The sequence below is a fragment of the Simochromis diagramma genome, unplaced genomic scaffold, assembly GCF_900408965.1.
Source record: "Simochromis diagramma unplaced genomic scaffold, fSimDia1.1 OVJJ01000302.1, whole genome shotgun sequence".
Lineage (NCBI taxonomy): Eukaryota > Metazoa > Chordata > Actinopteri > Cichliformes > Cichlidae > Simochromis > Simochromis diagramma.
The window spans coordinates 4,191,544-4,218,349 of record NW_024386792.1 but is presented as its reverse complement, the minus strand read 5'-3'; the positions used below and the strand labels follow the sequence as shown (position 1 = coordinate 4,218,349).

General features: G+C 40.3%; 1 protein-coding gene across 7 annotated transcripts in view; it reads left to right on the top strand.

Annotated features, from left to right (window-relative positions):
• The first annotated feature begins 5,005 nt into the window (after positions 1-5,005).
• LOC120728761 (hedgehog interacting protein) overlaps positions 5,006-26,806 on the top strand; it is a 40,257-nt gene continuing 18,456 nt past the window's right edge. The window contains exons 1-5 of one of the 7 annotated variants that reach the window (XM_040023885.1): positions 5,871-6,451; positions 7,428-7,479; positions 9,455-9,647; positions 14,216-14,360; positions 18,665-18,866. In XM_040023885.1, the coding sequence (XP_039879819.1) occupies positions 9,554-9,647; positions 14,216-14,360; positions 18,665-18,866 (441 nt within the window). In that variant the 5' untranslated portion in view covers positions 5,871-6,451; positions 7,428-7,479; positions 9,455-9,553. The other 6 variants (XM_040023884.1, XM_040023881.1, XM_040023882.1 and 3 more) reach the window with 6 other exon arrangements.

Below are 26,806 nucleotides of genomic sequence, written 5' to 3'. Positions count from 1 at the left end.
CTAATGGTCTAGTCATTGTGAGACAACAAATGAACTAATCATTTGATTCAGATGTGTTGACCCAGGGCGATATCTAAAACATGCAGGACACCAGCTCTCGAGGCCTGGAGTTGGCCATCCCTGGAATAGACTTTCATAAAATGTGTGAATATAATCAAAGTGTTTGTCAGAGAGAAAGTGATTTTTAGGACACCCGAGCCTAATATTAGCTGGAATAATGTTAGCTAATGATAACTAACTGCTGTTATTAGGTCAGATCGTTGTCAGCTGTCCAAAGTTGGGAGGGTCACATGTGTAATCTGCTAAAAATAAGTAATTGCGACAATATTGGCAATGTATAAACAGAGTGCACACAAATAAAAATTTACCTCCATGGCACTTAAACCCCTACGACTACTTCCTCTTTGGCCGGTCTCCAGTCACAAACATAAAACACAAGTAGGCAGAATGGTGACGTCTATATCAGCAGCTGTATACAAGACAGTGGGTCAACATGACAGGTTCTACAAACGTGCACCCTTTTTAATGGTTGAATTCTGAGTTTGTTAGAAGATGTAATTACACACTTATTAATGTATATTTATGAGCACAGTATCCTGTTCTTATGTTAAATAACTTCCAAAAACAACTGACTGCACCTTTAACTCAGAGCCAATGATCTTTTACTTGAACCAACCAAATCTAAAGCAAGCAAACACGTTTCTCACCACAAACAAAACACAGTTGCCGTATGACTGCAAAACTACGCTGGAAACATTATTTTCACTCCAAATAGTCAGACTGCCTCTTGGAAAATGGGAAAAATTAATAATAATATTGTACTACATAAGTCAAATACATGTTTGTGTTGTTTTTTTAAAATGGATTTTATAATGAAATGGCTGCAATCAGCTGCCCACACAACATTCGATCCATATATACACAGTAGTGTTACCTTATGAGCATTTTTTAATGTTTCTTTTAAAAACATATTTAAGACATTTACCTTTATATGTGTAAATCAATACCTTTCTCATTTTGTATTACTTTTCTTCTTTCTAGACCCCACTAGACAATTTGCATAATAATCACCTCTACTGCCTTCCAATTTCAGGTTACAGGTTAGTAAAAATCCACCTCGCAATTTATTGCTTTTGTCCTCCTTTTCTTCCCGTGAGCTTTATTTTGTTCCATCTCAGAAAAGCATTTGATACACAATATTCCTTTTCACAAACTCCTGTTTGCTAGAAAGTTTAGGAAATATGCCCAGTTGACATAACCAGTGGTTATTCCTACAAAGCAAAAATTAATCCTAAAAGGAACACTGACATGTGTACCTAATCTGAATAAAAAATAACAAAGCCTATTTTTATAGCATTTAGCAAAACCAGCATTACAAAGAGCTTCCCAGAAACACAGAATAAAAGAACAACAATTTGATATAATTTGTTGCATGAATGAGTCTTTAGCAGTGTTTTTTTTTAAAGAAGAAGCGTTATAAAGAATTAAGCTTAACTTCTTGAGGCACAACTGAGAAGTCCTAACAGGAAAAGCTCGATTGCCTTTTAAGTTCGAGGTGGGAACAGTTAACAGGTTTCTTTCTTAGGATCAGAGGTTGTGTAATGGTTAGTGCAAGTACTGCAGTTTGGGTATAAAATCTGGGCCAGACAATGAATGGCTTTATAAGTAATAAGTAAAATATTTAAATCCTTTCAAAAAGTAATGGGCAGCCAGTATAGAGTCATTAAGACTGGAGTAATATCTTAACTTTTCTTGGCTCTTGTAAGAAGTCTGGCTCCTGCAAATCTCAAGTCTGTTTAATGTCTTCTGATTGATATTTATTGAAAGACAATTACAATAGTCTAACCAGAAGATAAGAAGCAATAAAAGCATGAATGATAGTCTAAGTGTTATTAAAACGATTGATCATGTTTCTGAGATATTCCTCATGTGGGAGTATCAGGACTGGCTGAACTTGTTTATATGTTTGTCAAAGTTGAGATTAGAATCAGATAATACTGATAATCACATGGCTGCCATTCCCTGAGCCTGGTTCTGTCAGAGGTTTTTTTCTTATTAGAAGTGAGTTTTTCCTTCCCACTGTCACCAAAGTGCTTGTTCATAAGGTCATCTGATTGTTGGGGTTTTCTCTGCACTATTATAGGGTCTTTACCTCCCACTCTAAAGCACCTTGAGCTTAATTTTTGTTTAAATGCACACACATGCATTTCTTAATATGAAGTCAGAAACATCTATCCATAAAGACCACAAAAGATGGACCTAGCTTGCAAGAAAGGTGAAACCTGCACAGTGCTTTTAAACTGCATTCTTTTTAACAGCCACTAGGCGGCGATGCCCTTGATTGCAATAGGACCTATTAGAAATCAGTGGAAAAACAGTCCTGGACTTGACCTCTGTTGGCACTTTCATAATGAGTTTATAGGCTCAGCAACTAATCTGTGACCATACTGAATGAAAATTTATTTTTAAAGTTTCAGGAAGGAAGGCTTTCTGGGGTGATGCTCATTGGATAATGACTTGTGACTGACAAGTTGGTAGCTAATGAGTGTGAGATTTCATAGTCAGAAATGGAGATACAAATGGGTGATGTCATTCTAGCTATGTCCATCTTTGTTTGTGAGTCCATCCACAAAGCTGTATTAGCTGTAGAGGTGCTGTAGCTGTACTGATGCCCATGGAAACCCAGTTACCATTGAGGTACTTCAAGATTTCTAATTAAGAGACATTTAAAAATGACACCAACAACACAAGAGATGGAAATTGACTAATTCCAGTGTTTTGTTTTGTTCTTTTTTTCCACTGCTTTTTAGAAAAGACATTATGTTCTGTTCAAGTTCAAGATTTTATTATTATTCAGTGCAATAATAAAAATTATATTTGTGCTTTCATCTTTGCAGATGAACCCTGCTGACCCTGCAGTTAAATGTTGGCCACCTCCAACAACACTCAGAGACAACTTTAGGTGGACTTATGAACTGTTAGGTGTGAGGTGGCGGTTTTGACTGCCTAGAATGGAAACACTAACAAAATACACAAGTGGAGTCCTGTCGTTACTCCGTTGGTGGACGCACACGATCACGATGCTGAGCTATGAGACAAACAACGCAATAACAGACGGACTGAGAGAACAGAGTAAGCATTTCTTCAGTTTAGGGGGAAACAGCAGAGGCGGCAATGAGAGTCATGTTGTTGATGCTTATGTGGTCACACGCAAACCTAACCATCATCCCTTGGGATATCCTTAAAAGAGGTTCAGATGCTGAGCGAAGAGAAGATTTCCCCCACTGACCCTGCAGAAATGAAAGGGTGTAGCAGGTGGTATCACATCAGGAAATTATCACGCACTTTGCATGTGGATGTTTCACTTAGGTCAGCATTCTGAATATGTGATCTGAATGGGCCAAATGAGCCAAGCAAAGAGAGAGTCAGTGTCTGATTTTTGTTCTCATGCATGTATATGTGCCTCAGCTCTGAGCTTGTGCCTCACTATGTCAGCTAAGAATTGTGGTCTGTCTAACTGTGATTCTCTGGGTCTATCTCTCCGAGCAGATGTACTCTTTTCTGCTCCACAGCTGCATCCCACATGTTTTCACGCTGCTTGACAATGCACCTATATTCTCTTCTGCTCGGAGCTCTAATGTTAGTGGTGATACTGGTGGTGGTGGTGCTGGTGGTGGACGATTCCTACTATTCTTATGGCCCTGATCTGCCCTTAAACCAGAGTTAAGCAAGTAGCGCTCCGGCCCCGCTTTGGTCCTGAAAAATCTCCAGTTCTGTAATGTAAAGAATGTAGAAGGTAGGGGGTCAGAACTGGCAGGGTCTGCCACAGCTTCATAGCACACTGAGTCATTTCCATAATTGCCCACAATCAAACCAACCCCTCTTGGATTCCACCCGCTCCAGATTCCTGTAGATAAGCTGTGCCGCAGCTTTGGTGAGTGCCGGAGACCCCCAAGTAAGAACAGGTGCCGCTAATGTAACTGATTTCAGGTTTTCCCAATGTTTCTCCGGTAATTGCTTTGGGTTGAACAGTCCTTTTTGGATTGCTATCATGTGACTTTCCTGAAGAGCGGAATGAAAGAGGGTTTGTCCCACATTTGGTATTATCAGGAGACTTTAGCCAAATTAAGATGCCTTACTGTAAGTACGACTGTACAGGAACAAATCACTGGGCATCAGATTGTTAGTGATTGATTCGCATTGTAGCCAATTTTCCACCGCCTACAAGAAAAGTACTGCAGAGCAAAGCCTTTAGACCATAAACGAAGTCAAACAACCCATGACACAATATGCAATGTGACGTTTCTCTAATGCTACAGTCTCTTAAGAGATATCAGTCGCTGCCACAGCAAAGCCATTCAAGAACCGAGGCAAGTCATTTTTGACATGACTGTTCATTAACTAAAATACGGTGAGAATCTGTATATGAAGGGGGGGGGGGGCAGACAGAAAAGTAGTATAAAACGGCACAGGTTGATTGTTTTTAACAAGTTTAAAAGAGCATATGCAAGTCTTTACGTAGCTAGTAATTACTGCGTATTAAAATAGTCACTGGCTAGTTTACCCATTCTTAAAAGCCTGCGTTAGCCTTCCCCAGAACCGTGCAGGTACAGTTTTAGTAAATATACCTTAGGTACACCACACTACATCAGAAGAAAAATGCTTACTTGACGTACAACTGCAAAGGTTTTTCATATTTACGAACAACGACCGCCGTCTTAGGGAGGGAATTCAGGAGAAGTTTAATAGTCTATTACATTTCTCTCGCGCTATTGTCAAAATAAGTCATTACACTGACGTGATAAGTACAGGAAGGCAGTGAATAATGAGCAACAGTCGTTTTAATCGCCTCTACCGTCGAATGAGCGTTCAGTACTTTACTCCCCCCACCACCTCCTGTCTCCGTCCGCCGCTCTGCCAGGTAACCGTTTACCTCGACGTGGACGCGACTGTGGCCACACGCGCGCTCCCGCGAAGTCATACGTCACCGTGCTCGCTCCTCTTCTCGCGCGCTGGTTAAAAAGAAGGAGGAAAGAGCACGGGAAAACATGTGAGCGCTCTGAGGACTTTAGTGAGAGGCAACTTTTATTTTTCTTATATGTTTTTTTTTTACCTGTGCATGTCCAAACTGCCGTGCTGTGCTCAAAAAGGAATTACATCTTAAAGGAACGTCACGGCTTTATTTTTTGTATTTTTTCCACTTCCACTGTTTTGCGGGTTTTGGCTTTTTCTGCTCATCAGGATAAACTGTGTTATTATTTTTGCTTTCATATTGTTATTATTATATTATTTTAATTTTCGAAGTTATACTGTATAACCAGAAGGGAAAAGTAGGGCTAATTTATTTTAAACACCTGTTTTCATACTAACGAATCACATTTAGAACACCTGCGTGTACAAATTTGACTGTTGTTTTTTTTCCTGCGTGGAGAAATATATACATATAAAAATATAGTGCACTCCAGGTCAACATCTCTCTCTCTCTCTCTCTCTCTCTTTTTTAAAGGGACGCGTTTTGTTTTATTTTCTATTATCATAATTAATATTATTGCAAGCGTATTTTATTATCTTTTGAGACTATGAAGCATTTGCAATTTGTGCTTGTGCTGGCCATCGCGGTCAACGTGTGGGAATGTGGGGACGCAAAGTTTGGCGAGAGAGGAGAAATGAGCCCCAGGAGAAGAAGATGTTACGACGGAAGCTTGCCCAAGCGGCTGAAGAAAAGGGAGCGAAAACTGTTGCTTGACGGCAGCAGCGGAGGAGAAGTTTGCCACAGGCTGTATCCTCGCGTATCCTGCTGCCCCACCAGGAGAGCCGCCTATCAGATCCTGCACCGCAGGGATCCCAGGGTAAGTTAAAGTCCGTCCGCACACGCAGCATTTTCTTCTAATGAAAGGACTGGCTTTTTTTTTTATTATTATTATTATTGCTAAGGCACCTGAGGACATGCATTTACAGCCTTTGTGCATTGTCATTCTGCTTCTTACTACCGACAGCTGAATTTGAGGATGGCAAGAGGAAGTTGCCTTGGGCTATGCTGCCAAGAAGAAGTCCTAATTTTTATGTTGCTGTGGGAAAGCTATTGTAGCCTTAGTGGTAGGCGACCTTTAAATAGCTTCAGGTGAAATCCCCATTCATAAAACTGTAAGCATATGCGTGGCTTAATTTTATTTATTTATTTCCCCCTCTTTTCAGTATCGCTGTAGCATTTATACAATCTTCGGAGAACAACTTAATCTGCTTCTATCGGAGGCAGCCTTAAAAGTGAACAAAAATCCTGCTTTCAGCAATAAAATGTTTACCAGCTTCGCATAATACGGTTCAACTCTAATTCGGTGTGTCCAATCCGCTTCGTTGTTACCATGGCAATCACTCGCCCGATTTACGTTACTTCTACGCTGGCCACAGTGAGCTCCAACCGCCGGCTGAGAGTGACAGAAAGAGGCGCTAGGTAACTAACTGTTGAGCCATTTACCCGACAAGGTAGGAGTTCGGCTGTACCTTTTTTTTTTAAGTCAGCCGTCGACCTTTTTACTGGAACTGGAAGCTGATAAGGATTTTTCCCCTCTTGCCGGCTGTTTGGCAGCCGTTGGTTCTCAGAGTTAACGCTCAGACGTTTGTTTGTCTAACGTCTTTTAAGTGTCTCGCGCTCTTACCTTCCACTCTTGACCGTTATGGCGCCAACCGAGGTAATAATGTAAGTGTTAAAATGTAATGCAGCGCAAAGCTCAGAGGGGGGGTTAATTAAACCGCTCTTCGGAAATGCAGGAAGGAGAAAAAAAACAGCGAGTGTATGCGGCCAAACTTGTAGCAGATTCCTTTGGATCCTCACCGGGCCATTCTCATGTAAACCACCCCTCGAATCATTCAGTGGCTGGGTGGTATCTCACTTTGTGTTGCGACAAAAAGCCATATTGCATCATTTAATTTGCTCAAGTCATGCAAATAAGAAGGGGGGGGGGGGGGGGGGGTCGAAACTGAATAGGACGAACTCGACTTCTCCTCCTCCCAACTACACTGCCCACACACGGAGCCCTTTCTGATTATGGCAAAAGAATAACAACAACACCATTGTGTTTGTTGGTTTCACTAATGGGAGAAGCTGGAGAACATCATTCTCCCCCCAGTCATGAGCCCCTGTCCAAGTGTTAATGCCTTTGAGAGGGTGCGTGTCTTTCACTATATCCCCCCCCCCCCCCCCGCAACAAACTTACACCTATTCCCTGAGGACAAGTGTTTTGTTAACGCTTAGTGTTGCCTACCTCAGTTCTTGTCTCCCTTCTCCTATCCCAGTCTCCCTGATTGTGTGAAGACTGTCCAGATTTTTTCTCTGATTTTTTTTATTCCAGCTGAATCGTATTTTACATTTTCATTTTTTTATGTGTTAATGTGTTTCTTCTGTGAATTTTTGCTGTTGAGTCATGCAGATGCGATCATAGAAGGAGCAGCTGTTCTCCCACACGAGGCTGAGCTTTGCAGGTGTGAAGGGAGTTTTAATAAATAAAAAAATGCAATGTAAAAATCTGAAATGACAGGGGAGTTAAGTTACTCATGATTTAATTTTCTTACCCCATTGTAGTTCCACTTTTTTTTCCGATTGTGACTCTGCTCTTGATCTCTGTGAAAGTGTGACAGCTGAGCCTCCTTGTTGCTGTTTTCTCCCTGCTTTTTTTGAGGCGTGTACTCACCAAGATTGAGCAAGAGACAACAAACAAAGGTTCACTTGTTCTGGTTTGGATGATGGCAACATTGGAGCCCATCCCAGTAACATATGGACACAGGGCATGGTTGAGAGCACACAAATGCTACTCTCTGTGGACCTTGTGCCAGCCTATGGCACGCAGAATCAATGGGCAATTTAGAGCAGGAGAGCAGGCATGCCCGCAACACTACATGGCATGAGCGTAGAGGATACCGAGACAGAGGAACACACTGTACATACAGCGCGGAGCTCCCTTTTGGAAAGGGGTTAGATAAATTGCAGAACAAAGATACCATTCAGTATGATTCTGTCTTTGTTTAGTCCATTACATTGCCTTCTATGAATTGCGATTTCCTATTTGCATGTCTGAAAGTGTATTTCACCTGTTGGGCAAAATCAGCACTGTACAACTTCTGAAGAGAAAATCTGTTCTGCAGCTTCAACTCGCTCTGCAACTAGAGTAAAGTGTAAGGTGTCCATATGTTAGCCTTGGGTCCCCTGGTCTAATTGACTTCGACAGACTGCTAATTTGTTGATACCAGAGAGGGAATGATGTGCCTGTCTATCTCTAAATTGGTGTTTACACATGGACCTCACACAGAGCAAAGCACTACCAGCCTGCTGCCTGCAAACAGCACTTGACCTAAAACAGATTACATTGTGTTTTATTATAGCTAATTTGTTATGTAAATAATCCTGCTAATTTCTTTTGGATGAAGTCTATGTATACCTTTGCATAATCACCTCAAGTCAGGCTTTGAGGCGCTTATTTGGTTTCATTCATTTTTTGCTTTGAAATTTGTCAAGCGTGGGTATCGTAATTTGATTTTAAGTGTTTGTGAACTTGGTAAGTAGGCAGAGAATGAGATGATCTTTTTGTTTATTTCTGTATACAGAAAGGGAGGTCAGACTGTAGGCTTGACAAGTCTGTACAAAAGGCGACTGAATAAAAAATGTTGCAATTGTATAGAAAATTTAAGCATGTTGAGTATTTCAGGAAAAGACAAAAACAACTTTTAGACCTTTGTTAGAATTCACTTTTATGAATGGGATCATGCAATCTCCAGTGGGAGAACAAGGAGGTAAGTGACATCACTAGTTGCTGCTGAAAATGTGGAATCGGGTGATGCAGATGCAATTGTGGAGTTGTTGAAGACAACAAACTGAAAGAAATAAAAACTTAAACTAAATAAAAACTACCCAAACATATCCACTGTAGAACATTAACAGAGTCCATGGCATTAACATTAAACTTTTCATGTATGTAGTGAACAAATTATACGTCATATATATCTTATAACTATCTTTAAATCTTGTGAGTACTTGCTTTATATATATCACATTGGCTAATTTCATGTAGTTAAATGGGAGCATAATGTTAGACATCATATACACATATTTACTGAGCTGATATATACAAGCCTAACACTGAAATAAATATACAAAAATATATAAAAGTCCAGTTTAAAGGGTAATTTGAACTCAGTGAGATCATTTGAAAGCATCTTGTGTAGTTTTTCTAAATTCTCAGTGTCGTCATATTCAGGAATTTGAAAACAAAGATTTGAAAATGAATCTCACAATCTAAACTCTCCCTTCTTCATAGTGTAATATTTATCATGCTGCTATCACCAAATGTCCAGCTAACCCTAAACTATATGTTTGCTTGCGTAGTGAGTGTGAAGTGAGAGGTAAAAGCAAACAGCAAGCCGTTCTAATCAGGCGTATGCCCTTGTTGCGTGTGGTCTCCAGATTTTCTCCACCAACAATACAGAATGTGGACGTCTCCTGGAGGAGATCAAGTGTGCTCGCTGCTCCCCCAATGCCCAGGTGTTGTTCCACTCCTTGGACATGGATAAGATGCCACACAGGGAGCCAGACCTGCCACGGCTCTGCCAGAACTTCTGCCGCGAGTTCTACTACACCTGCAGGGGGCACATACCAGGTAATTAAACAGATAATAATAGCCATTATTATAACTTTAATGTTGCCCGTGTGGTTACCTGATGGTATCCAAGTAAACATACACAGTGGAAAAGATTAAGTTAAAGTAAGCATGTGCTATATTTGGTCATTTGTAATTCTCATAAATTCAAAATGATGCGAACATGTTGATTTTGATTTATTAAAAAAAAAAAAAAAAATCAAACCCAGCCACACTTCTCATTGAGACTCAGCTTGCACATGCATGTGCAGCTGGAAGATTTTTGGACTTATGCAAGAAGTGGTGCGTCAATAGTCTGGTCTGTGGATATTTATTTATTCAGCTCTTACCTCATCTGACCTCACCCCGATTTGCTGTTGCTTGTCTCACCCATTTTTCTTGCTTTCTACCTCGTTTCTTAATGCATCAGTAAAATCACTTGCCACACTCTGGCTGTACGGACCCAGCACCTGATTAGTGTGCAGGCTGGCCTAGCACATTTGAGTAATCAAATTTGGAGAGTGATTTTTGTGCTTCTTATGACACAGTATCGAGTCTAGCTGTGTTTATGTCATCAGGTGCCGATATTGTTGTTCTCACGTCTCTTTTAGGTCTGTTGGGATCATGAAGGGTTATTTTAATCAGCAGAAATTTGCAATAAATTAACTTTCTGAACCCCTTGAAGGTAGTAACAATATGCAGACAGTTCGTGACATGTGAATGGAAAATATTAAATATGCAAAGGTGGGTGTGAAAACAAATTTCATGAATGCACTGACAAAATCCAGCCGGCCTGACCTGTGTTCCAGAAAACTTGACTGACTGGAGCAAAGTGAACTATTTTATAACCTGTTCCTGGATACAACTTGCTAGACTGAACTGCTGGAGTTGATTCTGTATTTGGGATGCATATGCACCCTAGCTGTGGTCTAGACATGACTGCTGGGTGCTTTGCCTTCCTCAGACATAAACTGTCACCTAAAACAACTCTCTCATGCTCTGCCATTAAACTGTTTTCATTTGGGTAGTAGGTTAACATGATTTGTAAACATAGCTGAAGTGTTGCTGTACTGGCCTCTGTCGTTCCTGACTATTAGATGGCAGAAACACAAAAAAACAAAAAGCCATTGATGCAACAGTTTCCTATATGTGTAATGTACTGTTAAATGGGATGCCTCTATCACTGAAGCATTTGCCTCTCAGAAGATCACAGGTACCTTCAGAGTGCACACCACACAAGATCAAACACTTCTTGACTGTCTCTTCTCCTACAGCCAAGTCTTCTTCCAGTCTCGGTCGCCACAAACTGATTAGATCTGCTAAGATTTGCAAACAGAGAACAGTTTCAAACACACTTGTCTGCAATCCACCCACATGATACGCTGCAGCTCAAGTCAAATATCAAACACATACATTCCATCGGAGTCCTTGCTCATCTGCATTTAATGGCCTACCGTAGTATCATGTACAACAATTCAACTACAACTGATGTTGGCGAGACGGACTCTACAGAGCAAAGGCAAAGAAGAAGTCTGGCATTGTCAGAGTTACATTGTTTCCTTATGAATTGATAGACATATGGGCTCAGAGAGTCAAACCAGAAAACCTCAAGAGAAGAATCCAGACACGACTCCCACCCCGTCCCCCCACTGTAGGCTCCTCCCTGTACACCCCCCATCAGCCCCCACAGATCAGCATATGTGGTGACGAATGACACATTTATTTTTCTACAAAGGTTGTGTGTATGTAAAACTGCTGAAGTGCATCAAGATGTCAAGTACTTTGGGTGGGCCACCCAGGTTGCCTTGGAAGATAACCAGATGGAAGTATAACTTTAGCAGTGGGGAGCCAGGAATATGGACAGAGTTCTGTCTCTCACTCTGTGTGTCTTTGCCTTTGCTCCCTTGTTCTCTCACTTCTTTTCTCCTGGTTTGTTTCCTGCCTTTTTTTTAATGTTAACTCTTTTACAGTATCTTTTGTTAGTGCACACCCTGCAATGTAGGTAGAAGACATTGTCACGCATACAAGGAGGTATTGGCGATTCCTGAAAATCATCTCCAAACTACAGACAGATTAATTTGATTGAATGATGTACAATATGAGCAATGCTTTTCTTAGGCATTTGCATAAATGGTAACAATTAAGTTGGAATTTTTGAATGTGCAATTCCTTTTTTATATTGTACCTGAATATTGTAATGGGAGGCAGCAAAAGTGAACATAATCCACAAAGTAACCACAAACCTTGCCTATCAGTGTCACCTGTTTTGCTAATACAAAATCACCAGTCACAGGTATTAAATTGAAACAGTAGCCTTTACTGCACCCATAACTGTCGTTCTGCAACCATGAAACTTCCTACCCATCCTTGATTAGCCCACGTACCCCTTTTCTCCATAAAGCTATTTACTGCCTTGACTCTCACTTCTGCCTGGGGCCCTCCCACCTTCTCCATACTTCTCTTATGTCCTCCTCCACTCATCCCCGCACCCTCCATTCGATGTCCCCAACCAGCATGGTTAAGATAACTGCAGACACTAGAGTGTGGGTGGTATAGTCAGAGCTGTGTGTGTGTTTCTACGTGTGTTTGATCTTCATGTTATGTTTAGATGTTTGAGGGGATATCCTATCACCTCCAGTATTTGGTGCGGTCAACCCTTGCGGTGTGGGGCAAAGGGAGTAGATGAAAGGAGGGACAGGGAGAGTCCTGTTTGTGTTTTTACCACTGGTGTATTTGCTTTCCTCTGTCCTCTGAGGGATTGACTAAAGGAAACAATATTGGTAAGATTGTTTTTAGGTCGCTAAGGGCCCCGAAGACCCACTGCGCACTCTGCTTATTGCCGGGAATAATGTTGTGACTGCACTGGCTCGAGGGGCAGCTCTGTGTGACTGCTGTGTTTATGCAGATTACCCTCTCCTCTGGCACTAAGTTGTTTTAGGTAAACTAGCAGGCCAAAGGGAAATAAGGAATGATGTGATGTCAGTTTTACCTTGAACTCATGGGCAGAATTTATGGAAATACAATCAGTCAGCATTTTGGAACATCATGTCTTTGTTTGGCAATTCAAGTGATGAAAAGCTCTCACCCTGAAAACAATTTTGTTTATTCAGTCACATGCCATATTAAACAGGTGGACTTTTTCATTTCACAGGCTATGCCCATGTGCAGCTCTGTAATGCAAAACAGCCAGACCTTTTTGAAGAGTAAAACAAGTAATTTGGTTGGGTTTTTTTTTTTTTTGTTTGTTTTTATTTGATCAAAGAACATTTTAGGATACCTGTGACTGGCAAGAAAAATGAAGGAATAACATTTTTAACTCCAGCTAAGTGAATGAATACAGTTTGAAAATTGGAAACTGCCATCCAGCATCACCAGATTAGTTAACCGTTTAATGTGTTGATTTTGAGAAATAATGATGGGAAAGGTTGTAAAAATGTAGTTTTAGAAGAGTTTTGTAATTTGGTAACTTTTTTGACATTTGTTTTCAAATTATTTTTTTCTGTATCTATAGTGTTGCAGAATATATTCAAGGGGGTATATGTGTGATTCATGAAATTAATTTGGTTCCCATAATTCACTGCGATGGAGACATATTGTTTCTGGTATAGAGTCAGATGCTTTTGGCAAGGTTTTACCTAGTTAATAATTCTAGTAATCATATATTTGGCTTTCTTTGTGTCTCACATTTTTCAAAATGATTGAACTCCTTGTGGAGCTTTGTGGAGTCTTCGTTGGGATGCAGTGGGGTTTTTTTCTTTTTCTTTTTTTCCCTAGAAATAGCTTTCTTAAGACCACTTCTGTGTATGTCACAACCTAGTCAACCATCAAATGATCTATGAATCAGTTGAAGAATTATATTTTTAGTGCCAAACAGACAAAATTATAGTCCTCATCATGCCAGTTCTTGTACTAGGTTTATTTCAGATTTTTTTTTCATGTACAACGACTGAGATGTGTACTTCCTCAGCAAGCTTGATGAATTTTGCTGCCACTTGCAATGTGTTGCTGTTCATTTCCAGTAAGCTTTCATTTAGTGTACATCGACAGCGCACACTGGGTTTAACTATCTAAAGCAGTTATAATTAAAGGATCATCCAGCTGTAGCAAATGCAACCTCATTATTGCATGGTGTTGAACCAACTGAATAGAAAGACAGTCTCCTCTACTAGGACTAAGGCATGAGCATTATTTCATGAATAAAAATAATGACAAGGTAAACTAAAATTTAGAATGCAGTCATTCTTCTTTCCGGAAGAGGTATAGTTCACTGTAGAGCCCTTTCTAATCTGTGATCCATTTGGTTTGGCCCAGTTTGCTTTCACTTGTTCTTTTCAGCTCAGTCTAGCCAGGATTTGTTTTGGCTCGTCAAGTAGAACTCCAACTCTCCCCGACATACTAGCACATCACATCATTTCTCATCACATCTCTCTTCTTCTGCCTCCACTTACAATCTCATCTTCTCTTGCACAATAGCCACAATACATTATAGGCAAACCAAAGCAAGCAGGCCAGACGAGCCAAGTATAAGAAGCCATTCAGTATCTAGTGAGTGCATGACTTCATATCTCGGTATCTGTTGTGTTTTCTAGAACTGTTCCAAGCCGATGTGGATGAGTTCTGCCAATACTATGGGAGGAGAGATGCCAGTTTGTGTTTTCCAGATTTTCAACGAAAGCAATCACATCGTCAGGATTCTAACTACTTGGGAGATGAGAAAATAGAAGAAATCAGTAGGTATGTAGTCTGACTTTTACAGTGTTTTACTGCATTGATTGTGTGATACCATGGAAGCTCTAAAGTAATTTTTAAAATAAGTTTTGACAGTGCCATGTGTTCTAACAAAATTAGCTTCTTGGGTTTTTTTCTATACCTATGAGAAGCAGGCATACAGTGGGGCAAAAAAGTATTTAGTCAGCCACCGATTGTGCAAGTTCCCCCACTTAAAATGATGACAGAGGTCAGTAATTTGCACCAGAGGTACACTTCAACTGTGAGAGACAGAATGTGAAAAAAAAATCCATGAATTCACATGGTAGGATTTGTAAAGAATATATTCGTAAATCAGGGTGGAAAATAAGTATTTGGTCAATAACAAAAATACAACTCAATACTTTGTAACATAACCTTTGTTGGCAATAACAGAGGTCAAATGTTTACTATAGGTCTTTACCAGGTTTGCACACACAGTAGCTGGTATTTTGGCCCATTCCTCCATGCAGATCTTCTCGAGAGCAGTGATGTTTTGGGGCTGTCGCCGAGCAAAACGGACTTTCAACTCCCGCCACAGATTTTCTATGGGGTTGAGGTCTGGAGACTGGCTAGGCCACTCCAGGACTTTCAAATGCTTCTTACGGAGCCACTCCTTTGTTGCCCGGGCGGTGTGTTTTGGATCATTGTCATGTTGGAAGACCCAGCCTCGTCTCATCTTCAAAGTTCTCACTGATGGAAGGAGGTTTTGGCTCAAAATCTCACGATACATGGCCCCATTCATTCTGTCCTTAACACGGATCAGTCGTCCTGTCCCCTTGGCAGAAAAACAGCCCCATAGCATGATGTTTCCACCCCCATGCTTCACAGTAGGTATGGTGTTCTTGGGATGCAACTCAGTATTCTTCTTCCTCCAAACACGACGAGTTGAGTTTATACCAAAAAGTTCTACTTTGGTTTCATCTGACCACATGACATTCTCCCAATCCTCTGCTGTATCATCCATGTGCTCTCTGGCAAACTTCAGACGGGCCTGGACATGCACTGGCTTCAGCAGCGGAACACGTCTGGCACTGCGGGATTTGATTCCCTGCCGTTGTAGTGTGTTACTGATGGTGACCTTTGTTACTTTGGTCCCAGCTCTCTGCAGGTCATTCACCAGGTCCCCCCGTGTGGTTCTGGGATCTTTGTTCACCGTTCTCATGATCATTTTGACCCCACGGGATGAGATCTTGCGTGGAGCCCCAGATCGAGGGAGATTATCAGTGGTCTTGTATGTCTTCCATTTTCTGATGATTGCTCCCACAGTTGATTTTTTCACACCAAGCTGCTTGCCTATTGTAGATTCACTCTTCCCAGTCTGGTGCAGGTCTACAATACTTTTCCTGGTGTTCTTCGAAAGCTCTTTGGTCTTGGCCATGGCGGAGTTTGGAGTCTGACTGTTTGAGGCTGTGGACAGGTGTCTTTTATACAGATGATGAGTTCAAACAGGTGCCATTCATACAGGTAACGAGTGGGGGACAGAAAAGCTTCTTACAGAAGACGTTACAGGTCTGTGAGAGCCAGAGATTTTCCTTGTTTGAGGTGACCAAATACTTATTTTCCACCCTAATTTACAAATAAATTCTTTACAAATCCTACCATGTGAATTCATGGATTTTTTTTTCACATTCTGTCTCTCACAGTTGAAGTGTACCTCTGGTGCAAATTACTGACCTCTGTCATCATTTTAAGTGGGGGAACTTGCACAATCGGTGGCTGACTAAATACTTTTTTGCCCCACTGTAGCTTTGGAACATGTTTTGGGTTCACTGGTCCATTTTGACATGGTCCATACTTTCAAACTGACATGCCATGCAATTTCTTCTGTAATCCTAAAGTTTGTCCAGACTGCTTTTGCTCAGCTTTGCTAACATAATGAAAATGCTTATCCTGCGTCATTCTGTTTTCCTCCCTCACTGCAAAGGTCTGTACATCACAGAGAGCTTTGCCCTTTTGTCCATGGGGGGATGCCTTTCATCTCAGTTTTCCCTAGGGCAGAAAGGCCAGAGACTAGGCACCTGAACAGCAGCAACCAACTTTCCGTCAAATAACTTCCGACAGTTACTGAGTGAAGGGCTTAAATTGTCTCTTCTGTCTCATATCCTCTGAGAAGTGTAAGCACATAAATGACAGTGAACAGGCTCCATTACTTTAAAAGGGTGGGAGAAAGAGCCAGAATTAAGTCAGCTGAGCTATCGACTGAGAATATGAGCTTCATTTTGGTGATTTAAGGCACAGGGCTTAAATGCCCTGTGTTCCTTGCACAATGCAGTGTGGCAATTGTGCACTTTTATGGTATAGGCAAAAAAAATAGTCATATATGTTGTCACTGGGTGGTGTGGATGATTATAGACAGATTTTTGCCATAGCACTTCATATTGACCTCTCTTATGTAGATTAACCTAAGTAGTCATGTCCACAGCCTGGAAATCTGCAGGGGTTCTTGCCCTCGTCTCACACTGGTACATTTGAGGGTAAATGTAGGTGGATGAGGTTGAACTTCATGAGTTTTCTTCTTTCAAAGAGCCAGATCTGACACACACAATTATTGCCCAGAAAAATCAATGTTTTGAATAAAGATGGGCAATGGTAGTTTTCTTATATTTTATTGTTCTGAGTGTCATGAATTGCAGATAGAGTGCTCAAGTGCAGATGCCTGGAGGCAGGCAGGTTAAACAGAAAATCTATCTTTATTAGGTGGACGTGATGTTCAATAATCAAATAATGAAGTCCACGAACTGAGACACAACAAATACAGGGAAACACACTAGGAGAGTAAACAGGTTATAAAATGAAATAAAGTTAAACCAGGAGTAAACCCTCAACCTATAATCAGACAACTAAGAACATAAACTCGCAAAGAAACCAAATAAAATGTCTAAGAACAAAGAGTACAAAGCTTAAAAAAAACCCTCAGAGCTCCAAGACCCAGGATCATGACAGTCAATAAAATATAACAGTGCAGCTGATTTAGTTTTGCTTTGCATGTAAATGGATTTAGTAGTTATCAGCTAGGACACCTTTTAAATACCTACAGCAATAATTGTTTTTAAATGTTGTCCAGGTAATGTATACTGTTGCCGGATATATTGTATTATTCTTTTAGTTTATGTATGGGAAAACCCTCAACATTTGAAGCCTACGGCGTAAAGCTATGGATGTTTGACTGCTTTCAGGTCTGTTTGTCCCAGTAGAGGTAAGGGTGACTGCAGATCTGTTCAGTGTGATCACCTTTGGCCTGTGATCAGACATTTATAGAGCATAATAGGTCATGATTATGAAAATGATGTGGATCAGTGAACCATAGCTCTTGGTGGTATTTGCATTTCTTTTAGATGTTCTGATAAAATGACAAGATATCTTTTTGTGAGAAAAATGTTCCTGTAGAGTCAATGCCAAGATTCACTGAACTTGTTGAGGTGGCAGGTGGTTGCCAAATATCTTATAAAGACCCTGGTATGTTTTGGGGGTTATTTTGTTTTTCTCTTTCATCTGTACTGCTACCTGAAAGTCTTCCTGTTCTGTCTTATTGCTGGATTCACTGACATAGTCATTCTCTGTTCCTGTTCATATCTGGCATTAAAATGTGTCTTAGATTATTTGTTCACTGCTGAATAAATCTAAGTATAGAGATAGTATAGTACAGTAGAGTATTGAATGCACCCATTAAGCAGTCACATTGAGTCAGTCAGTCAGTCCATTATTTCTGGTGGTCTGCACAGCAAATGGCATCAGTTCTTTTAGTAGTACTCTAGTGATTTGCCTCTCCCTAGTGAAAAACAGCACTTTGGCAGAGTGAATTGAGTTGTTTACCTGCAGCTATCATTAACCATTTGTTTTGAATAATACTGTTGTGCAAGGAAAAATAAAACACTTTATAGTGTTTGACCTTGTTTAGCTATGGTTCAGCTCATGTGCTCAAAACTGGTCAGTCAGGGTGGTGGTTCTGGATTGGAATTTAGAGATAATTGTTGGTAAAAAGTAAGTTCCAGTAATTTAGTAGTCCGTTTGCTCTCTGGTTGCAAGCAAAATTGAGTTTGCAAACTTGAGCCCATGCAGGATTCTAACATTTGGTCTTAGCAAGCGGAAATAATGTAGAGTACTTGTTTGTTTGCCTGTAAAGTGGGAGAGTGAGATCCGGTCAAAAGTGGTCACTCGATACGTATGCTAATGCCAAGTGTGAAATGACGCACTTAGCACAGTCCGTTTATGATCGGATCACCCAAGACGCATGTTGATGGCAAATATGAACAGGGCCCTTGACATTTTGTATCTTCCTTGTTACCCAGGAAACACAAACACAACTGCTACTGTGCCCAGGAGGTGTTGAGTGGTCTAAGGCAGCCGGTGGCTGTGGTGCACTGTGGAGATGGTTCCCAGCGGCTCTTTGTCCTTGAGAGGGAGGGAATTGTCAGGATACTCAACCATAACCTCGAGCTAATTAAGGAGCCTTTCTTGGACATCCACAAGATAGTGCAGAGCGGCTTGAAGGTAGGACCAACTTTGCCTCATACTGTTACCTGTGAATTATAGAGGTAATATGTTGAACTAGATAATCATAGTTGTAAAGAACAAGGGGAAAAGAAAGAAAGAAACATGGCTGAGAGTACATAAAATATTTCTGCTACATTTCTAGAGTAAGGAAGTAATACAACACATGTCTTCCCAACACAAAATGTTTTCACCTGTGTAATGGAATGTCTCCAGGCAAGGTAAATTCCTTGGCAGTCTTGCTTGCATACTATTAGTATTATATTATATGATTAGACCAAACAAGCAGTCATTCATTAATTGTGATTGTGCATTGTGCTATTACCTGCTAATTAAATGTACACAGTGCAAACATTAAGCAAACTGATAATTTCTGCTACCTCTCATTAGAATGGTTAATGGCTTTCTTAATCTCTCCCATATTGTTCCTTTAAGGGTTCCAATATTATAGGGTCTTATTTATATGACTACCACACGGGATAATGGGAATGACAGTTAAGTTTAAATTGTAACCTTGTTTATGCTTGTAGTTCAGTTAAACAAATAACTTCATATTAGAGGTCTGTGAAATCTTTTTTCCTCGTCCTGCACTCTTAGTGTAGTCATGGGGGTGTTATTAATACAAATAAAACCTGTAGACCTGAAAAGGCGGATCTATCCGCACCTCTGTAACATTTAACTTGTCTGTCTGACCATCTCTGTTGCCAGAAGAGGGAGGATGGCAGGGTAAACATATGTTCTACTTTTGTTTGGCTATCTGCCCTATGTGGGAAAAGTAAACATAGCCAAAGCAATAAAAAAAAGGTGCACAGGAATTTTATTGTTTATGTCTTTTGAACATGATACACTCTTTTGGAAATAGTTAGGCTTGCTGTGTCCTTGAGTTGATGTATTCTCAAAAGTATGTGTGTCGTGCTACGCTGCTAGTTCTTGAAATGTCTTCTTTTTTTTTTTTTATAAATTCTCTATGGATATATCATTTCCAAAGACACTTAATCTTCTTGAGATTTATTTTTATATCCATAGACCTTGGGTAATCACAGATTTTGAATTTGGTAATTGTTCAGGAATTGTTTAGATTGCATGAGGAGATGTGGTAGCTTAGATGTCTGTGGGGGGCACACTCCCAGACAGGAAGTTTATCCATCACGCATGCCTCTTGCTCCTCCACTGACAAGGTCCTCTGCTTACAAGGAGTCAAACGGAGCAGAGCATTTGAATATTAAGCTGCACCCTTTGGGATGCTCACCCCACTCTTCTCAGCTCTCTTATCTTAATTTACTCCAAACTAGTTGTGGATAAAGTCACTATTATGACAATTAGATGTGGCTCAATCCCCCTGCAAGCCCCAGGAGTCCTATTCTGAACTGTTGGCTGCCATAACGGTGCAATCCACTCCAAGGGAGGGCTAAGGTGTTTACTGGCAGAATCAACAGGATGGAGCTGCCTTTATACATAAAGAGGAACCCATGCTCTCAAGAGACAAGGCAGATAACGGGTTAATCATCAACCTCATGTACATGCTTTGATTGTAATGTTCTATGTTTCCTCTTACTCTTCTGTCCCCCTCCTTCCATGGATCCCTCGGTGCCAATTTAGCTGAACTGCACAAAAACAATACTACACTCTGGTGTGGGCTTCTACATGGCTGTGGGTGTTCTTAGAAATTCAGTTTGCTTTTAAAGTCATACTGTCCATTTATATATTCATGTTACAAACTTTCAGTTGATTATGTAACTCAGCGGGATCCTGTCTGCAGAAATCTATAATTGTTAAAATAATTTAAGCCCTATTTTGGACTTGTTGTTTGCAAAGAAACAATATAGCATGTCAAATCTGAGTAACTGTTGATGTTGTTTTTTCTTTTTTTGCCAGGGTTTGGGGGTTGTTTCTTAAATCTATTCCACATCCTTCAGGTTAAAAAGAATAGGGACCATTGGGTTTGTTATCAGCGCACAGTTCCAAAGCGATTATCTGTGATCGTGTGTGGTTATATTACTGTTTGTGGCATAGGTGCACATCAGTGAAGATAATATATACTGGGTTTACATCTCTTGCCTTTTTACATGATAGCTTTCCTCATCCAGATTTTAAAACAATAATTCACTATAACAGAGCCCAGGTGAAAAACTCACATACCCGCAGTTCAGACCTGTAAACCATTAGAAACATTGGACACTAGGGGTGCAACGATACACAAAATTCACGGTTCGGTTCGGTTCGATGCTTTGGTGTCACGGTTCGATATTTTTTCGATACAAAAAAATGTTCATGCATTTTTAATTTGTCATTTATTAAAATTATAAATATATATTTTAACTCAAAAGTACAGTTTTTAAATTTAACCCTAACCCTTGTGCGTGTTTTTTATTTTGACAGCGAATGCGCACCTGCGGACCACTTATGTGTAGCCCTGGTTATTTAGCTCATCATATTGCAGCCACAGAAATTCTTTTGTCCATGAAACCATAAAGCTGCACTTTCTTTTTGCCTTATAGTCTGATTTGTCATAACTTCTCCGTTTTGTGGTAAGCTTTTCTTTGGCTGTCACTTCTTCACCCTGACCTGTCTTATTTGGCTCAGCAGAACTGAAATGCTTTTACACGCTCACTCACATAAGCTCAGCGATTCTCTGCGCGATCAACCTCTCACATGTTTAAGCTTGCTGCGGGAGATTTCACTTGTCATGTTTGCATAGTAAGCTAACGATTAATAAGACGATGTCAGAGGAATTGGTGCACAAATTATCATCACTCACAGATCAGTGCTGTCGCTCTCTATACACAGTTCGCACGATTGCAAAGTGAAAGCAAAAAAACAAGCGCAAATTCAAACGCGACTTCAATATGTCACATATTGACAGTGGCTCACCGATGCCAATGACATAATTACCCAGCTACATTTCTGAAAGAATGCAAAAGCACTGACATATATTTTTCCTACAATAGCCCGACGGGCAGGGAAGAGATAGATTTTGGTAGCCCGACTGAAAAAATCGCTAGCTCCGGGACGTCAGGCTAGCGATATTGCAAGCCCTGTATCTGATTGAGGAATCACTCATCTTTGGAAAAGAGAGTTTATTACAGAGAAATGTCTCTTTCCAAAATAAAAGCTATACTATCCGCTTCTTCTGGGCTATATTCTCAGCAGCATAAGGAGAATCATGTGCTAACAGCTGTCTAAATGACTCGGCTAAAGTTAGTAGCATGCTTGCTTTTTTTTGTCTGCTTCCACTTGTCTTTGCACTAGGATGATGTCGGCGTAAATGTGCAGTCATATTCGTTGTGTTCCCACTAGTGCTTTCAGGTTAATCTCGTTGAAATGACCTTAACGCCACAACACGGCAAATCTCCGTTAACGAGCTACCGCCGATCGCTCCGTGCATGGGGCTAGACGGCAAACACTTTAACGAGCTAACTGCGCTAACACACTAGTTCACACCAATGTAATTGAGCATTGCATGGCACATCCAACATACTGTTTTACTTTAGTCCATGACTCGCTTACCTTCAGGGTCATACGTCACATGAAAACCAAAATAATTCCAAACGCCAGATCTGAATGAGGGTGGGGGAGGTGCCCTGCGCTCTTCCTTCTGACTATGCTGTCTGTGTTGAGCGCTCAGTGGATCTGCGCTCGACAGTGCAGCCTAGGCGGAGTAGTCGAACACAGATTCACTGAGCGCTCAACACAGACAGCATCGTCAGAAGGAAAATTGATAAAATAAATTACAAATGTTGTATTGTTCGATACATATGCGTACCGAACCGAAAGCACTGTATCGAACGGTTCAATATCGATACGAATATCGTTGCACCCCTATTGGACACTATATTAAGCAATAAATTGGGACAAAAGGATGGCCCCATATGCTGCTCCAAGTTTGTTTTGTTGGGGTTTTTTTTTGTTTGTTTTAATCTGTTACTGGCATCAAATGAGCATATTCTTGATTGTTTTAATATGTTACATTTGTATTGTTTTTAATTGAATATAGGTTTTAAGTTAATTATACAAAGATTTCTTTTTATCCTCTCTATGTTTTACATAGCCTATAGGGCTGGGCGATTTGCTCCATAGTTCAATCATACTGTCTTTCTCCTGTTGGATTGCAAAGCATTGCTGCCAGGAAAGGATGGCAGAGGAGGTTAACATGCACCAATTAGGGCTGTACTCCCTAAAATACAATGTGTGGCCTAAATTCAGAAAACTCATTACACACTGGTGAGAGAGAAACACACACGCTGAGAATTTATTTCTCAAATGTCAGTTCCAATTTTTTACACCTGTAGCTCTACTAACTCATCCACTCTGTTTAAAATGCCTCACCTAGTTCCCCTTCACTCATCACCGTTTTCTCCCCACTTTGGTGGACCAAAAAGTTACATAGAGGAAGTATAGTCACATTACGCTACAGTTTAAAAATCAAAACAGCTGCTATAAATATCCTCCAGATGTGACATGAAACTATGGCAAGGCAGATTTAATTTATTATGAATTACATAATAATAATAATAATATTTATTTAATGCATCAGTTGGAAATGAGCTAAAAATGGCCTTGATTGGTGAGTTGGCAAGCTATCGTTGATCTTTTGAACTTCATTCCCCAGCATTAGTATCTATTGGGGCGAACTTAATATCTCCAAAAGTTGGTGGTGTTCATCTGGATGTAGCGTTTTGTGGGAGAAACATTTCGTCACTCGATTGAGAATGCATCAAGACGGCAAGCTTAATAGTTTATTTTAGGTTATATAGCTTATTTTTGCAAACATGGTTATGTGTTAGCCTGTTTATTTGCCAGTAATAGTGAACCACAGGTGTATTTCCAGTTGTGTACTTTTCATGATTTATGGAAAGCAATGCTTGCAGCATACAAAGATTACATAAAATTTTATAGTGCTTTTACAAACATACATTTTAACACTATTAAACCTGTCAGGAACCACAAATATCCTTGAACGTGTTTGGAATTGCTCTCAAAGGAACCTATGAAGATGCAATCAGAAACGGTGTGCAAAAAACTTTAGAAATGCTACTTGAGAGTACAATGCATGATAATAACAGTGTACAGATATGGGTGACCAGCATCCCAGAGCTAACAGTAGTCCTATGAATCACTATGCATGTGGGTGAGTGGGCCTCTCATAAAATATTTCCCTATTCAGCCAAATGATTCAGAGCATTTGTGCTGTCCTTGGCATCAGAAGATCAGATATGATGGAGTAAAATAAAGCAGTATGTAGTGTTGGCTGCTCTTGTTCAGGTTGTAGTTCTACCTTAAGCTTTGCCCATGGTGGAGAGGGCAGAAGTTGAGCTATATAAAGGACGTGTTTGTAGTGAAGTGAAACCGAGTGTTAAGGAAAATTAAAACTGTCCACTGCAGCCATGAATTTCTCATTCATGCGTCCTTGATCTTTGTTGGGGTTTGTTTCCCACTTCTTCTTATTTGTGCTTATTCCTTTTCCTGTTTAAGTAAACTTTTTAACCAATCAGCATATTACAAACAAGTGATAGTGTGCACAAAGGTGCACCTCTGTAGCCACTGCGCTGATCGAGATCCTATAATCCTTCCTTCTCTGTAGCTGAACAGCTATGCAAGTGGACACCACAGTACTATAAAAACAGCTTTGCACATAAATGCTGCAGTGCTCATATAAATATTGTTGGCTTTAAAAAAAAATCATCATCTTTGTGGTTGATGATGGATTATATCTCGTTCTTGGTTAGTTGGAGTGGAATTTGTGCATGGCTTCTCGATGGTCCAAGAATTTAAGTATCACCAGCTGAAGGCATTGCAGTGGAAAATTGACTGTGTGATTCTTATTGCACAAGAAAAAAAGAGACAGCAAAAAAACTGTGTATGTTGTTTGTGAGGGAGGTACGAGCATGCATGCTGCAGGTTGTCTTTGAGTGAAGGGTGTAGAGGGTGTTTTTGTTCCAATCAACTCTAATGGAATGTCTTTTTGTGGAGTGAGGATCAAAAGGTTCAGGGTTATAATGCATGAACCAACACTTGTGTCACTGATGCTCAGTGACAGCTATCCCTGCAGAATTGGAAATTGCTGCATTTCTTGTGACATTTTCTTCATAATTCTGTGAAAATAATCACTGAGAGATATCAGCTGGTTGTTATCCCTGCACCTCACATTCCCAGGTTTATTTGGAATGATGCCACACGTTCCATAGAGCCAAACCCAGAGCTCCAGAGAACAGTGTTTGAGGGAAAAGTGAAATGCAGGGACAGGTATTTGTGAAAAATGAAGAAATAATACCTGGTGAGAGATCAGAAGTCCCCTACTTTGCTTTGGAAGAATGATGGTAGTCATAAAAAAGACAAAGAGATTCATGGAAAAAATGTGTTTTAAGTTGACACAATGTGCATGGTGATTTGTACAATTTGACAGAGTCACTACAACAATCAGGGAGCTTTGAAGTACAGGTGCAGCATCTATAACTACGAGAATCATCCCTTATAGATGGAAAAACATGGCAGAAACATGTAGCTCCTCCTGCATTCAGCTACACACGTGGTATCACTCTAGTCAATGTACTTGAACATCTTTATATGTAGGTGCATTAGAGAACCCTAAAAGCTTCAGAATTGGCTTTACACCTAACAATATGCACAAAAATGCAGTTTGTACATTCTTTAAATGAGGTTGTTTATATAGTGTGTAAGTTTTTGAACCATGCCAAAAATATCTTACCTACTGCAGCTTTGGCAGCAGTTTTAACATGATCACTGCTCACGAGTCCCAGTTTGGCACTTTGTCTTCTTTTAATCAAGCTATCTCCATGGACCGGCTTACAGTGAAAGGCTCGCTGATGCAGTGTTTGTTTCTTATGGCTCTGGTGCTAGCTCTGCTGTCTGCCTGCTGCTGAAGGAGCTAGTCATTAGCAAGGGAGCTAATATTTCAGCCCATTTACCACTGTGTACCTTGGTGGTCCCCCTTTGGCTCCGGATCTAGGCCTCTTTGGAATCACAGCTTTTGACCCACTCCCTATGGTGAGTTTATTTTGGGGATGTGGGTCACTGCATCTCTAAATCTAACATATGGATCCAAAATTTCCAAAGGTGAGGTGGAGAATTTCTCTTCCCATCAAGAAACTTTTTGACACAGGGTACTCACTGTGTCTCCAAGTAAAGAGTGCTGCATCCACTCCCATATAACTCTTGTTTTTATTTGACTTCAATGGTCTGACATTTAGTAGTACTCATAAATTTTTGCAGCGGAACCCTGCCTTTTGGGGTGGAGACTTATTTGTCAACCTTCACAGTATTTCACTTTATATTCAGATTGATAGACCTCCTGTGGCTTATCCTGTGGGTCTCTGTTTTTCCTCATTGGTACTTTGAGTAATACCTTGGCAAATAGTCATCTTTTTACATGTGTATGGAGCCTGTGTTTGGACTGCACTGGGTCCAGTGCAGTGTGAACCGAACTAGTAGATCCAGTATACCAGTTTATGTTTTTCTTGTCCTGTTAAATAAACTACACCTATCCAGAAAAGTGCCAATATAGTGCAAACAAATATTTATATGTATATATTCTTTTCTGATTTTCTTTCTCATTGTTACTGTTTTGAGAATGAATACCTGAGGAATATGAGTGCAATGTCAGTGCTTTTGTAGTAACTTCAGACCTTTTTAAAGCTATTATTGATAGTAAATGAAATGCTGTTATATACTTGCTTAAGGATCACTTTAAAAAATGTTCTTAACACCTGAGAATTCTGCTCATTCTGTAGTCAAGAAGAAATACAGGGAGAGAGTAAAACATTAAAAAAAAGCCAACCTGACTTTCCTTGCCTGGGGAATGAAATGCTATAGCTGATTATTACAGCTAACTATGACGGGAGGACCACCAAGGTAGTGACAACTGATGTAGCTGCCTCCAGGGTTAGACAAAGGTTTACATATTACACAAGCAATTTAGATGT